Here is a 15219-nt window from a genome sequence, read left to right on the forward strand (position 1 = left end):
ACTAGAATAAAGCAATTAAAACCAAAATTGTATAGCTCACAAATTCAATTGGTACAAAGATTGGAAGAAAGCAAGAGAGAACACACCAAGCTTCAATTTCTCAAATTCTGCCACAAGCAAGGGTTTTGGGTATTGACCTTTGTATTTGACATCGTATCTGATGCCTGATGATACTCCTTGCATTGCTGCACTACTGCTTTATCCAAGACTGCTTTATTCTGAAAAAGGTTTTCATGTGTGTTACTCACAGTAGTACTCCTTTATTAATCCTACGCCATGCATAATCCTCCCATCCATTTGGTAAAGAATCAATGAACTCCCAAGTGAGAATGGTGGTACTATTCCGCACCTGAGCAATCAACTCACTGAATAACAAATCAATTGTAAAGCATAAAACGAAATCAAATTTGATAGCTGAAAGAGAGATCAGAGCAGACAGAATAAAATACATTTGACATGCATGGCTGGATGTTTGATTTGACGACACAGTTACGACAGATATCAGTTCTCAAGTCTTGTGCACATATCTAAGTTCTCAAGTCTTATGCACATATCTAAGAATGATACATGCATCAGCTAGCAGACATAACACAGTACTCACCTGTTCCCAAGTAGCCAAAGCTTCACACAGATTAAACTCATACGATAAACCTTCAAGCTCATTGGTTTTGAGATCTTTCTATTTGTACACAAAAATTCAGACAATATATGAGTCATCAACTTACGTAAATCATCAACCACAAATAGCACACAATAAACAAGCAAACACAAATTTTTCCAGAGTATTGCTTGATGAGATTGTAAGTCAATACAAAAATGCGCTTAACATTGGCTCTTGTCTGTAAACTAAATCAATAAGCAGCTACACTGATTTTTGGATAAAGTGTAATTCAGAAATGCTCACCCATTTAGGAATGGTGTCACTAGGAAATGTCATGGTGACTCCGCAGTAATCTTTACTAGTCTCAGGCTCTCAGCTTGTAAACCTAATCCATTCGCAGCCTGTATAGGTAGACCAGGCACAAGAGTAACAACACTGATTTTCAATCACTTCAAATTCCGCATATACATTACTAAATTTTACCAAAGCACACACACACACAATTTAGACTAAAAAGAATGAAGAAGATGAGACTCACCACACATTTCTGGAAACGGCTTTGCAGATTTTGCAGCGCTTCCAAATCATCATCGGTGAGCCGATTGATCTCATCTGCATCACACAAATCAAAAATTATACACATCATGCATATATATTTATATAGTGACACAGAGAGAGAGAGAGAGAGAGAGAGAGAGAGAGAGAGAGAGAGATGCTTACAGAGATCGGAGACTCCGGTGATGTAGATGAGGATGGCGACCAATCCAAACAATAACGAACGCTAACCGTAACAGCTTCATTGACTGCGACTCAGAGAGAGAGAGAGATTGAAGAAGAAGCTGGTAGAGAATTGAAGAAGCCCTCGATTTCACTTTTTCTGGATCGGACACGCTTGGTTTGCTCTATACTTGCTCCACTTCAGAGAAAAGGGGGTGCCTCACCGGAGACTTCTTCAGAGCGACACTAGGTTAATTGAAATAAAACCCTAGGTTTGATGAGAGTTTGTTTATGAGAATTGGGGGAAATGGTGGATCAAATCAGAAATCCTAAATTGGAGATTGAAAGGAGATGGAGATGAAGAATTTGAGAAGGGAGAAATTTCAAAAATTACAGGAGGTGGTGGTGACTTCTATAAGGCGGCGGAGACGGAGTCGATAGTGGAAGATCGGTGGCCATGACGAGTGTTGTGGGGCAGACGAAATACCCGGTCTGGAGCTTGCAGCCATGGAAATGGGGAGAGAGAAATCTCAGATTTGTTTTCTCTCTCATCAAAGTAAGAGTACCGCGATGATAGGTTGAACAAAATTGTTGAAAAGGACTCCAAGCCAGCCTAACTCCATGCCATCGATGGTGTTTTCAGGAGAAATCGATGGTTTTGAGGAGATGCGAAGAAAAGACTGCCCAAGTATTGGAAATAGCTATTTTGTCTAAGCGGGAGACAAAGTCGCTAGTGCTAATTAAGTTATGAAAAGGAGGCATTTGGCTCTTTTTATTTGTATTCATGAATCAGACAACATATAAATGGAGTTGTGTTGTCTGAACATGTAGGGATTAAATTTGAGTGAATGGAGTAAGGAGGGAAAGTTCCCGCCTATATGTAATCAAAGTATTAGTTTTGGGGTGAGAGATAGGCATTTGTCATTCAGACAACATAAATAAGTAATTCCGTTGTAGGAGTACAGATATATGTAACCTACATGTCAATTAAAATTTGTTCATTTTGGGGGGAATAAGTGGCATTTGGGGGTGCATCCATACCTTCCCAATATATATTCCTTGATCATACAACACAAAGTAAAAAACTGTTGTATGACATTCTGCAAGCTACTCTCATACAACAAATATAATTATTCTGTTGTGTAATGTAGTACATATTTGGACCCAAATTTGTGTCGAGTTAGGGGGGGAAATCTGCCGCTCTTTTTTTTATCATTCACACAACGAAATATTCTTGTCAGTGTTGTGCAATCACCTTCTAGATAAAAACTTCAAAATTTTTATGGCCTTATACAACGGAAGGTTCTTAAATGTGTTGCATGATTGACTTTTTATCATCACACAACAACTTTTTTTTTTCGTTGTGTAAAAAGTGTTGTATATTGACGTTATTGGCCTAGTGTCAAGAAAACAACAAAAAAATGACCAACTAACCTCTCAAGCATTTTATCAATGAAGGGCAATGGGAAGTGGTCTTTTCTTGTGATAGGAGCACAAAGTGTGACGTTTTTAATATGTATTTTCCCTCATTTGGCTAAGTTATTCTCTTAAAATCACTAACTATAACATAGTTTCTGTTTTTAGGTACAAAAGGTCAGAAATGGAGAAAAGAGGTGAAAAAGAGCATAAATGAGTGTAAATGAAGGATAAGTCATTTTAGAAACTTTCCTCTTTCATTTTAGGAAATATTTCCTATTTTGTTTTAGGGACTTTGTTCTTTTGAACTTTCCTATTTCTGATTTTCTTGTTTTAAAGAGAGTCCATAGAACTCTTGAGTGATGAAATCAACACTACAAGAATTTTGTTTATTGATAGCACAAATTAATAGCGTTTTTCCCTTAAGTGCTATTATTTGTCACTTTTAAGACCCAAAAAAAAAAACCCAATATTGAAATGCTATGGTATTACTGGAAAGGTTACCGCCAGTAGAAAAGCGAAGGCGGGATTAAAAATTTTGGTTTCGCGGTTCGGCTTATTGATTTAGAGCATTTAGCTTATAGAATGAATAAAAAAAACAACGGGAGTTTCTTAGAGCGTTTTCACTCCACCGCTACCCTCATCGTCATTCTCTCTCCTCCTCCTCTCATCCTCTTACTCCCCTTCATCATTGCCGCTGCCGTCATTGCCATTCTCTTCAATTCTTGTGAGGTGAGTTTATTCTATTCCTTATGTTTTGCTCTTCTAAGCTTCATGTTCTGGTGGTTTTCTTTCACAAGTGAGATTGGGTATTTGGACTGAGTTTTAATCTATTTGGGTTTTTGTTTCCCTTGATTTCTTCGATGGGTTTTTCTGTCTCTTAAAGATTGGGTGCTTTGATTTCGTGTTTGTGAAAGTTATTTGTTGTTTTTGCAGTTTTGATTGAGCGAGGCGATTTGAGGGGACTCTCTGCTCTTTCTCAAACTAGACAGTAGAGCTGCTTGTTGATGCTTCTCAATCATTCGAACGACCAGTATCTCCAACTCTCTTTGGAATTTTCTTGGAGGTTCGTTTCGCTTCGTTCGTTTGGTCATGATAGATTTTTGTTCCAACAGCTCTCTCTTGCTTATTTTTGACTTTTGCTTATCCTGTGTGTAGGCATGTCCTCGCTGATTTATTGGAGTTGGTTTTGGTTGCTGAGAGAAAAGAAAGAGAAATAGAAACCAGAAAGAAGAGGCCAATTTGCCAATTGGCCTATAAAAATTTGATGGTTTGTGAAATTCAATGTTGAATTGATATGTGTTTGTTCCATTAACTTTCAATTCCGATAGATTTCTTCTGCAACATATCTTTAATTTGTGTAATGGTGTAGTATGTAAGTTGCCTTTTTGTTTGTTTTTATAGTTTTGATGGATGACAGTGGTAATGGATAGATTATTTGGTTGGTTAATCAATTGAAGAATTGATGGCGTTGTATCATAGTTTATATATCTGGGCAACTAGGTGCTCAGTACCTTTAGTAAAACTTCTAACCTCTAAACCTGAGACTGTAAACTGTTTTCCTTGAATTAGTTGTGTGGTTTTTAATGTTTAGCTATCCTTTGATTTTGATTAATTTATTTGACACAGGCTAAAATTCTACACTACATTGTTGTCTAAAGGTGTAGTATTGTATCACAAGTCTATTTTTTAATTAAAATTATGCATTAAGTTTCTTCTTTAAAACATTTGGATTAATCAATTGACACAAAATTTAAATTTTGTCATAAGATTTTATCAATTCAATCATGTTTATCACAAGTCTGTTTTTACTATTTCTTCTTCCTTTATTTGTTTTTAGGCATTAAAAATCTAATTGAACTATTTGTGTAATGCTGTAGTATGTAAGTTGCCTTTTTGTTTGTTTTTATAGTTTTGATGGATGACAGTGGTAATGGATAGATTATTTGGTTGGTTAATCAATTGAAGAATTGATGGCATTAATTGTATCATAGTTTATATATCTGGGCAACTAGGTGCTCAGTAAACCTTTAGTAAAACTTCTAATCTCTAAACTTGAGACTGTAAACCAGAAAGAAGAGGAAGAGGACGGGAACAGAAAAGGGAGAACAGGGAGATGAAAAGAGGAAGAAGAAAGAAAAGAGAGGGGAGGGGAGTGTGACTAGTTGAAAAAGAAAGAAGAATGAGAAGTACAAAGGGCGAGACGCAAAGGGATTGAGAAGAGAGAATTTGTGAGTTTGGGGTTTTTCTCAAAGGCTGCGATTGGGTATTTCTAGATTGGAGGAGAGTGAAGCTATAGAATTGTGTGAGTTTCGATTGAGTGTTAGAAGGAGAAGAAGGATGAATGAATGGGAATGAGAGTTTGATTTTTCTGCTCTTGAAACTAAATTGTGGGATGGCAAAGGGAGGAAGTTTTCAAAAGTGAAGGGTTTCCATTCGGGTTGTTTAGCATCTAAGGTTGTCTTGCTTTATGTTCTTTTAGTTTCTGTTTTAGAAGAGTTTGGGTGACGGGTAGTGGAGAGTAAGTTTTCTTGTTTTGGTCGACTCTCGTAAAATAAAAGCACTTTTGTTTGTAAGTAGCACTTGGAATCCTTTTGGGATCTAATTGCTAAATTAGTTTTGCTGTGAACATATTCTGCAAATTCTCTTCCTGCTTTTTTGTATTGGAATTTTAAATTCAGCTGGCAAAAAAAAAAAATCGTTTATAGGAGTAACATTGTGGTTGCTTGTTCAATGGTGTATGATTCTGGATGTATTCAAATGCTTTTCGCTGCAGGAGATTAACCATGCTGGAGCTGGTGGGTTGTGGGCTGAGCTTGTAAGCAACAAAGGTACTTCTCAACTCTGAAAACTCCAGATAATGCAAAGTGAAAAAGAATGTTTATTATAGAAAGCTACTAAACATGGATCTATCTCTATGAAAAGTGTGGGATCGCATGTGGACCAACTCCTTACATGCTCATTGAATATTGTTACACTTAGGAGTTTGGGTTTTGCCATCAGATAACCGTTCCGTATCAACTTAGAGATGACTGTGCTTCAATCAGTATAGAAGTTGCAACTTCAATGGTTGTGCTTTTGTGCAAATATGTGTGTGTTCATAGTTATTTGAGTATCTTTCTACTGTCTCAAGTGTGTGTTTTCATTGATCATTGCTCTCCTAAAAAGTCAGATGTATATATGTAATAAATTAACATGATTCTAATTGTATAAAGTTGTTGACTCCAGTTAGGGTGATTAGCTTTTCTGCACAAAGTGACTTGCACACAGAACCTTGGCCTTTGACTCATGTTTGGTGGTTATTGTGTGCTATTTCAATTAGCTTGTTTAGTGACTTAGGAGTTAACGCCTCATCCTCTTCTATTAGAAAAGGTTGTAAGATCAATAAAGATAATTTTTAATGAAGTTTAGTGTGGTATAACCAAGGCATTTGTGCCAGGGTTCTCTTCTATCATATTCCTGTTCATTTGTTCACACACCCCTTGAATGTTTTCACAGTTAGACCCTTTTTTTCGTTTTCTTTCTTTCTTTCTTTCTTTCTATAATGCTACTTCTTTCTCAATCTGATATGTGAACCTCATAATTTCTTAACACTTTAGATTTATTATTTGTTACTTAATTAAATCTCAACATTGCTGCTAGGATATTCAAGGACAATAGGATCGTGTGGCATAGCTGGTTTGAAATTGTTTTCTCAACACAAGTAGTAAGTTCCACACCCCCCCCCCCCCCCCTCCTTCCTCTCTCTTCCTTTTACGTATCAAGAAACTATGGTACATTAATTGAAAAAATATAGTGAGAACATCCTATTGCATGTCTCACTTGTTTCCCATATTCTATATATGCATGATAAATATATATTTATAGATTTTAATTTATGCATGTACCTCAGATAGTATATGGTATATGTAATTAATTCCACAATGAATAGTTTGTTTAATAAAGAAATTGCTTTCGAATTTTATGCACTTCCATAACTCGTAAGTAGTTGCTGTTGTTTGAATTTTAGATTTTGCTTGCCTACAAATTACATGAATATATGATGCTGGATAAAGGTTGGGTGCGTCTTCACAGGTAAAAACTATTGTACTTGGCTGATATAGAGTCTGAAAACTTCGATTATAGAACAACATTATTTTCTTCTTTTCTTTTTCTGTTATGTTTGATCATAGAGCTGATCCCGAGTACAAGAAAGGGGCATGGAATTTTGTGAAAACGGTCACAAGGAATCTGGGAAACCCTGAAATGATCTTATGTCCTTGCATAGATTGTCGCAATGTAGATCATCAGCATGGCAGTATTGTTGTTGAACATTTGGTTACAAGGGGAATGGAGGCCAAGTACAAACAAAGAAAAGATTGGTATGAGCATGGGGATCAGATAATTAATGGTCATAAAAATGAGGAAGTGGTCAATGATGAGATATATGAGTTATTTAGAGCTGCCCAATTTTTGGATCAAGTGGAGGAAAAACAAGTTCGCAATGATGATTTTGGCAATGAAGTGATTCTCGAAGGTCGTCCAATTTCTGGAGCCACATCGATCACATTAAGTGATAGAGAGAAGAAAATTGCACATCTTGCTGTGTTAATGAATACAGTTGTGGTGGATCCATATTTAGAGTAAGTAAAATTACATTTTATATTATTCCAGCGTTTCAGTATGTTTAGATATCAATTGGAAGTACTGATTTAGTTTTCTACTACTAGCATACACTTGGAGGAGTTACAAGAGTCAAACGAACGCCTTAGAAATGATGCAACCTTACTTTGGAATAGACATACTGAAAAATTTGCAGAATGGATAAAAAGAAGGTTAGGTGAACTGTTCCCTGCCTTATTTTTATTAATTTTCATTTTCTTAGTAGCTCTACTTAATTAAAATAATTCATATCTTTTTACACTGTAAACAGGTTTCTATTGATTCAAATAATCACTCGGAGACATTGAAATGGATTGCATATGGTCCACGGAGTAGTGTGTTGTCTTTTACTGGGTATATTGTCAACGGGCAGCGGTTTCACACAAAAAATATTGACAGAGAAACGCAAAACAGTGGGGTGACTTATGATGCAACTAGAATGTGTAGGGCAAGCGCAAAAGATACTGCACAAGTGCCTGATTTGGTTACTTATGATACGCTAAAAGCAAGCGCATAATTTAACCCTGAAATGTTATCGTTAGTATATAGTAAATAGGGATCGTTCTATTCCGGAGATTGAGGGTACACCTGTAATTGCAAAAACAAATTAATAAAAGTAAAAAGTATTATTTACAAAAATAAAACAAAGAATAAAAACATATACAAATGAACACAAAAGGGGTTTTAGGATTATTAAATTAAAAACTAAAATAAATAAAATAAAGAAAATGTAAAAACATATATACACGGGTGGAATGAGAGAACAAAGATCAAAACCGAAACTATGATCAAATTCGATTAAATCCTAATATTGTTCATCTAAGTCATGAGAAAGGAGTTGATCATGTGAAATATTCGAAAGCAAATAATTTCCCATTTTTTTACTTTTCAGTGCTAATTAACCTAAGTGAAAGCACAAAGATTAATCCTATCAAACATGTAATCAAGCCCTAGAAAGCTAGTCAATCATGACATGTTTAACACATTAAGAACAAAGAAAGGCTATCAACTCAAGTGTGCAACTTAGTATGAAAAAGTCCACCTAATTGCAATCCTCTTTAATTAAATTCGGTTTTTGTCCAAAACCTTTACTACTTCGATTCAAGTTACACAAAACAAAAAGTTGATTTCATGTTCTTAAACCTAGCACCATTCATATCAAAACCCTAAGTGTTTCGAACCACATAAGATTAAAATACAAAAGATATCTATAAAGCAAATTTAATTAAACAAACTCACATAAGCAACTCTCGAATTACAATATAAGAGTCGAAATTCTCATTTAATCATAAAAATTCCAGAAATAATAATTTTGTTCAATCATGAATGTCAACTAAAACAAAACCAACGAAATTCAAAGCAAAGGTTACAAAGTAGAGGTCGAATTACACCGTGGATGGAAGATGAGGATGGATGATTTTCGTTGTGATCCTTGAAGCTTGAAAGCAAGTCTTCAATGGTGGATGGTGGAGGAATAGGTCACGGCTCCTTCTTCTCTTGCTTCGGCCTTGCTTGAAATCCGTGGCTTGCTTTAAAGGATGGAGAGAATTTTCTGAATGAAGAGGTGTTTGTTGTGGTGGTGTTGTTGTGTGATGGTGTTGTTGTGTGATGGTGTGTTAAATTGTGTAGAGAATGCTCCTATTTATAGGAGGATGGTAACTTAGTCTCCAAGTCTTCAAGATTGATCCACACAGCATTAGCCAATCAGAGAACGCCACGTCAGCTCTGCTATGTCATCCAACCAATAAGAAACCTCCAATTTAACACCTTGATTTAGGGAGATTATTTTTGAATTAATTGCATGATTATTTTCTGATTTATCTCCTCAAATAACTATCCAATCATGCCACACAGCTTCGACCAATCACAGAATGCCATGTCAGCTCTGCCATGTCACTCAACCAATCAAAAAGCTCCAAAATAAATCCATAATCTTTCCAAATATATTATTGCTGATTTTCCCAAGATTTAATCTGATTTTTCTCTTAATTTTCGGCCAAAATACTCTTGAGTGAAAATAGGAATGAATCTGGACTTGTTTTGGACTTTTTCTCCCTTAAATCTCTCCATGGCATCATTATCCTTGATCATCTCTTGATTTTTGACATTAACTCCATAATTTCTCATGGCAAAATCAGCTTTAATTCCCCATAATATCTCCCACGTCATCATGTGGTCTCCTAATGCCTTCAGGTTTCCAAGCCTCATCAGGATTCCTGCGTTGACTAGGATTCCTAGTAGGACCAGGAAAACTCCATTTCTTCATTTCAACTCATTTCTTCTCCATTTATTTCAATGTACCTATAAAATAAAAACTAAATTAAAAATGATTAAATAAAGGAAATAACTAAGAAAAATATGAGGAAATAATTATTAAAACGTCGCATAAAAATGCTCCTATCAACTTACTATGGAATGTTGACAGATATAATATTATTAGACTATCACGTATTCTATGTTCCGGTCTTTAGGTGTCAATGGGCAAATAAAGGTAATGGTGTTAAGGTTGAAGATGGATTTACCCTTGTGAACCTTCACCAAAGTCAAGTATCATTTGCGAGAGATCCATACATCCTAGCATCTCAAGCAAAACAAGTCTTTTATTCAAGAGAAGATGATTCCTCTAATTGGTATGTTGTATTGAAGGCACCACCAAGAGGTTACCATGAGCTAGAGGTCGACGATGAAAATGCAGATGTAGCCTCAATGCCACCAGAAATTGACATGGATATTGACGAGTCTAGTGATGAAATAAGATATGTCAGGGAGGATTGTGAAGGCATATTTGTGTAAAGGCATAGTAGTGACGAAGTTAGTCATGATCTGGGTTATTTTTTGGTTCAAGAGTGATTGATTTAGCTTGCATTTTGGCTGAATTTAGTAGTGACAAAGTTAGTAACATGTGTCATGAATTTGCTGTGCTTTTATTATAGAACTTACTATGCTTGTCTCTTCAATATATTATATGCCTAATTTTAAGTTAATGAATATATACTTACAGCTATTTTTTCTTTTTTTGAACAGGTGAATAACAATGGCTGGTGATGCAAAGATGAGAAGTTCTCACAAGAGGAAACATGCTCGAGAAGCCACACAAGCATCAAAGGTTTCTCATGTAGGGGATAAGAATATACAAGTTAGTCCAGAACTATGTCAAGATACATTAAAATCATGTGATGAGAGTCCAGAACCTAACATCCAACACCACTCACCTTCCACAAAAGAAGTGGTACAAGAAGATGCACCACAGTCACAAGATTCAGCTGTAGACCTGAGAGGACTTAAGAAAACTAGGGGTCCAACGAAAATGAAAGATATTGCTGTGGAGCCTGGAAGTCAAATTCATGTTGAATTTACTGATAAAGGTGAACCATGTGGTGAGGGCTCAGTTAGTTTGTCTTCTTATTTAGGCCCACTTGTACGAGAACACGTACCTGTAACACTCCACGATTGGAGGAAGCTTGGTGATGACATAAAAGTAGTTTTGTGGAAATCAATTCAGGTATTATGTTCCATTACTCTAGCCTCACTCTGACATACAAGTTATTCATACTAGCATTTTATAATTTTGTTATATTGCTGCATTACTTTGCTAATGCTTTCTAAAATATTAGGTCGGTGATCTCTATTATAAATGACAAGTTTGGCTATTTCATACAAATTACCTCTAGCTTTCTTTATTTCTTTTATTAAAATGTCTTCTAGCTAATTGTATATAATCTTCAGGCAAGATTTGACTTGGAGGAGGAATGGTAGAAGGCTGTCATATTTAAATCGATGGGATGTATATGGAGGGCCTCAAAGTCAAGGTTAGTGAGCCAAATACAGGAGGCCAAAAACAAAGGAGAAAGACTTCGACTCCAACTTAAGAACATTCAAAGTAGAGCAGAGTGGAAAAGGTTCATCCGTGCAAAAACTAGTCCAGCATTTAAGGTACTCGGTGAAAAAGTCCTATAGCAGCTATTTCCTTGTGAAAGATTGTACAGTTATAATCATGCTAAAATAAAATGATTTCAGGCTGTCAGTGATAAGTATAAGGCAATTAGGCGCAAGCAAATCCCACACACATGTAGTCGAAAAGGAATGGCTCGATTGGCAGAAGATATGGTGATACATATATTTCATACTGATATGCATTTTTATGTTGCAGTTGACATATTTTAGAGCTCCAATGACTAATCTCTCATAACCTGAAATAAATTTATTTTCTTTCTTATAGAAAAGGAATAGTGCCGACCCTTCTTCTGTATCTAGAGTTAAAGTTTGGATCAGATCACGTACCGGAAAGGATGGTAAACCAGTAAACACTGAAGTTTCTAAAACTATAGTAAGGGCATGCATTATGTATCTAGAGTTTTGTGTAAATTTATTAACCTATTAAATGTTTTGGGTTTCTAACAATTGATATTATTTATATGTTCAATTATTTAGGAGAGGGTGAATGTAGTTGAAAGTGATTTGCCATCATCCTCAACAACTAATGTGAGAGAAGATGCTCTGTCTAAAGTCTTAGGACACGATAAACCTGGACGACTAAGAGGAATGGGAAGAGGAATGACCATCAGCAAATTGGCATTCTTTCAGACTAAGGACAAGTATGTGGCTAAGATGCAAGAGCAACAAATTAACATGCAAGACAGGATAAATCATTTGGAGAACTTGGTCAATAAATTAGTGAAAAATAAGGTAAGTTTTGTTTATGTTATGATCAATGAAAAGGAAAAATTCCAGCTATTGCTTGAAACTTTTTATTAATTGTAACCAAACTTGTTCTGTTGTTAGATTCAACAAAGTGAGGAAGGGGAGAAAACATCTCCAATGGTAAAGTTATTTTCGTTGCATCTTTGAACTAAATGTGGCATTAAATATTCAACCAAAACTTATATCGATTATAGTGTTTGTCATTCCTAAATTGCAGAGCGTCAACACCAACTCATTGAATAAGTGCAAGCTACTAGATTGGAGTGGAACAGAGGACATTGTTGCTGAAGGTCGTTGGGTTTCAAGTGATCCAGAAGAGTCTGTCAATGAAATTCCCTTGGCACCTAATGCAATGAAAGTCTTGGTTGATATCTCAAATAAACCAGATGCTTTTCTTTGGAGGCCTACATCTAATATGTTTTGTTTTCAACATGCTCAAGGTAAAACAATAGCATGGCCTGCTGACAGAGTCATTTTTCAAATGGATCAGCAGTCTGACGAACAAGACAATTTATCTATGCCTTCGGTAAAATATTCATATCCTCTTATTTTTTTCTTAAGTTGTTGTATCCTTTATTATATAACTAGTATGTTGTGACTCTTGTATATTCATTGTTGATAGAGTTCGTACAACAACTCAAGGAACAAGTGCAAATTATTTGATTGGACTGGAAAAGATGAAATAGTTGCAAAAGAACGTTGGCATTCAAGTGATCCAAAAGCGTTGGTAAATGGTATTCCTCTTGGACCTAATGCCATGATAGTTTGGGTAGATATTCCAAAGAATCATGAAGCGTTTTTATGGAGGCTTACAATTGATATGACATGCATTGAAGATGCTGTGAATTCTGCTATAGCATGGCCTGCTAACAAAGTTGTTTTGGAAAAGATATCAGAAAGTCAAGATGGTGAAATTGCATCCTCTCATTCGGTAATAATTTTTTTTTTCCGTATATTGTTAATTATCATTGCTGAACATATGTGTGTGGTTCTTGTCCTCAACTCAATATATTTTTTCTTGATAAACTTGGTAGAGTGTCAACTCCAAATCAAAGAAAAGGTGCAAGTTGATGGATGTTAGTGGATCAGGACAAATAGTTGCTGAAGGACGTTGGTCCTCAAGTGATCCAGATCAGGTTGTTCATTTTGTTCCCTTGGGGCCTAATGCTATGAGAGTTTGGGTAGATACACCGAAAGTCCCCACTGCATCCCTTTGGAGGCCATCATCTGAGCTGGAAATTATTGAAGATGCTATTGGTACTACAATAGCATGGCTAGCAGACAAAGTGGTTTTCTTTTAGAGCTCCGGTATGCATTTAAACTCTTATGTGTATATTTCTTCCCAAATAATTTGTTAACATTGACAAAATTTCTCTAGCTAGTTGGTTCTCAATAAGTTGTTGTAGGAAACTAAGTTAATGAAGAATGACTACTTGTTTGATTGCCTTTGCTTTTTATTTCTTATTTTGTGATAGTTCAGAGATGCTAAGAGAGCTATATATGATAATATGAAGGTTAGAAGCTACTAATGGACTGATGTGGTCATGAATGATAGGAGTTGCGCACAAGTACTTTTTGATTGAGACATTGTAGTACTTGTTTATCTTTTCCTTGGATTAATTATACAAACTGATCGACTGCTATCTTTTGAGACAATTTTATTGAATTGTATTTGACGGTCGCTTTTTCGGGGAACTTGCTCCAAATTCAGATTTCCATTTCACCCAAAAATGTCACGACTAATCAAGTTTTTAGTCGAGTTCTTGACTAAAAACTTGACTAGTCGTGACATTTTGTGAACAGTATCTGACTGGTCAAGCTCAATAGTGGAAATATAAGGCAAAAAATCAGTGAATAGTCTTGACCGATCAAGCTCAACGGGTGCACTTACTCTTAGTTTTCTCTAATTTCCTCATTGCGCAGGCACAAGATTACCCTTTACATTTGTTAGTATTGAAACTTGTATGTTGGCATTCCCTTTATACAAAACTAGAGAGTTCTAGCTTAAGAGCGTGTTTGAGAAGAATGATCTTAATAATTGGAATTAAAGTTCAAGGCATGAAACGCATGACAAGATCCTACTGATTCGTATGGAAGTTTTCAGGTAAGATTCATTCATTGCATTTTGCATAACTAAGTATTGGGATTGACAGCTGTGCATCAATCTGTTAGTAGTCTATATTGAGTCCATGCATGGTACGTTGTCTGTGTGTTCTGTTTTCCAAAGGAAGGTTATTTCAAGTGGTTATGTCAGTCATTAAGTCCTTGATGCGTTATTTATGCATATATCTTTTATCTTTCATGATAAAATATTCCTTGTTTATCATGCTATCTTTTTGGAAAGGTTGTTTCCTAATTGGTGTCAAACTGTTTAATACAATTGATGATACCCTAATGGTTTTAGGGGGAGTTGGCTCTCGTTGCATATATAGGTTTTGCATTAGGTTTCATGGGGTGTAGCTTTTGCACGATAGAAAAGTTCTTTTGTTTCATAAGGCAAAGCTGTATCTTGATCATTAATTCATTTGTTCCATGTCTAAGTGAATTAGTGAGTCAAGAATTCATTCATACATCATCCATATCATTCGTATGTCTTGGAAGTCCTACGAGTTCAGTTAGGAGTCAAGCATATTCAAGAATTGAAGATTGACGAGTTGATACGTGTGAAGTGCATCTAGAGGCAGTGAGCAAATTGGTGTGAAGTAGTTCAACCGGCTTGAATGAGTTTAGCTAGAGGTAACCGCGTCCAGTGTTATCCGAGAGGTTGTAAGTCTACTTTGTAATTTGACTACTATCCTATAGTGTGTGCTTGAGCACTTGGCCTTCAAGAGTTGAGGCCACGCAGTTGTTTACCTCACCTTGAGGATTTTTACTGCGCAAACATCTTCTGGGTTTTTGGTTCATATATGTGTGTTTGCTTAACACGTTGATTCCTGCTTGTTCTATTTTTCATTGTCTTGGGATAGCAGTCTTATTACAACCCTTGAGATCAGTTTAGGTTTTGTGCGTACATCCCAGCGTGTTTGCCTATTCACCCCCCCTCTAGGCCATCCTAGTACTTTCATTTGGTATCAGAGCAGTCACTAGTTCTTCTAGTGAGATCCGTGGGTTGTCTAGGATGGATCGTGATAGAGAGCGTTCAG

The 15219-nt window shown here is 36.0% G+C and overlaps 1 protein-coding gene and 2 long non-coding RNA genes across 8 annotated transcripts; 1 reads left to right on the top strand and 2 right to left on the bottom strand.

Annotated features, from left to right (window-relative positions):
- Nucleotides 1–298: 298 nt before the first annotated feature.
- LOC121052149 lies at nt 299–963 on the bottom strand. Its single transcript, XR_005808183.1, has 3 exons — nt 905–963; nt 602–679; nt 299–365 (listed from the first exon to the last, which is right to left on the bottom strand). It is a non-coding gene; the product is annotated as an uncharacterized LOC121052149 (long non-coding RNA).
- Nucleotides 964–970: 7 nt separating this feature from the next.
- LOC112192247 lies at nt 971–1372 on the bottom strand. Its single transcript, XR_002933459.1, has 3 exons — nt 1322–1372; nt 1140–1213; nt 971–1002 (listed from the first exon to the last, which is right to left on the bottom strand). It is a non-coding gene; the product is annotated as an uncharacterized LOC112192247 (long non-coding RNA).
- Nucleotides 1373–3716: 2344 nt separating this feature from the next.
- LOC112193744 lies at nt 3717–13561 on the top strand. 6 transcript variants are annotated; one of them, XR_005808650.1, is made up of 5 exons: nt 3719–3800; nt 5511–5565; nt 6377–6440; nt 6744–6808; nt 10400–10423. XR_005808650.1 is itself a non-coding variant. In XM_040516868.1 (4 exons), the coding sequence occupies exons 1-4, from the start codon at nt 11153–11155 to the stop codon at nt 12672–12674; spliced, it is 831 nt and encodes a 276-aa protein (XP_040372802.1). In that variant the 5' UTR covers nt 10657–11152; the 3' UTR covers nt 12675–13068. The 6 variants fall into 6 exon arrangements, 1 of the variants encoding a protein (XP_040372802.1); XR_005808651.1 differs by lacking the exon at nt 10400–10423 and adding an exon at nt 6907–6921; XR_005808648.1 differs by lacking the exons at nt 3719–3800; nt 5511–5565; nt 6377–6440; nt 6744–6808; nt 10400–10423 and adding exons at nt 10657–11308; nt 11807–12061; nt 12158–12196; nt 12294–13007; nt 13111–13561.
- The last annotated feature ends 1658 nt before the right edge of the window (nt 13562–15219 follow it).

Source organism: Rosa chinensis, chromosome 3, assembly GCF_002994745.2.
Source record: "Rosa chinensis cultivar Old Blush chromosome 3, RchiOBHm-V2, whole genome shotgun sequence".
Taxonomy (NCBI): Eukaryota; Viridiplantae; Streptophyta; class Magnoliopsida; order Rosales; family Rosaceae; genus Rosa; species Rosa chinensis.

What these genes read in the sequence shown, in the direction of transcription:
- LOC112193744 (XM_040516868.1), top strand. Translation starts at nt 11,153, where the DNA reads ATGGGATGTATATGGAGGGCCTCAAAGTCAAGGTTAGTGAGCCAAATA. An exon ending in ATAAATTAGTGAAAAATAAG is followed by an intron (nt 12,062 to 12,157) that starts GTAAGTTTTGTT and finishes TTCTGTTGTTAG; the next exon opens with ATTCAACAAAGTGAGGAAGG. An exon ending in GGGAGAAAACATCTCCAATG is followed by an intron (nt 12,197 to 12,293) that starts GTAAAGTTATTT and finishes CCTAAATTGCAG; the next exon opens with AGCGTCAACACCAACTCATT.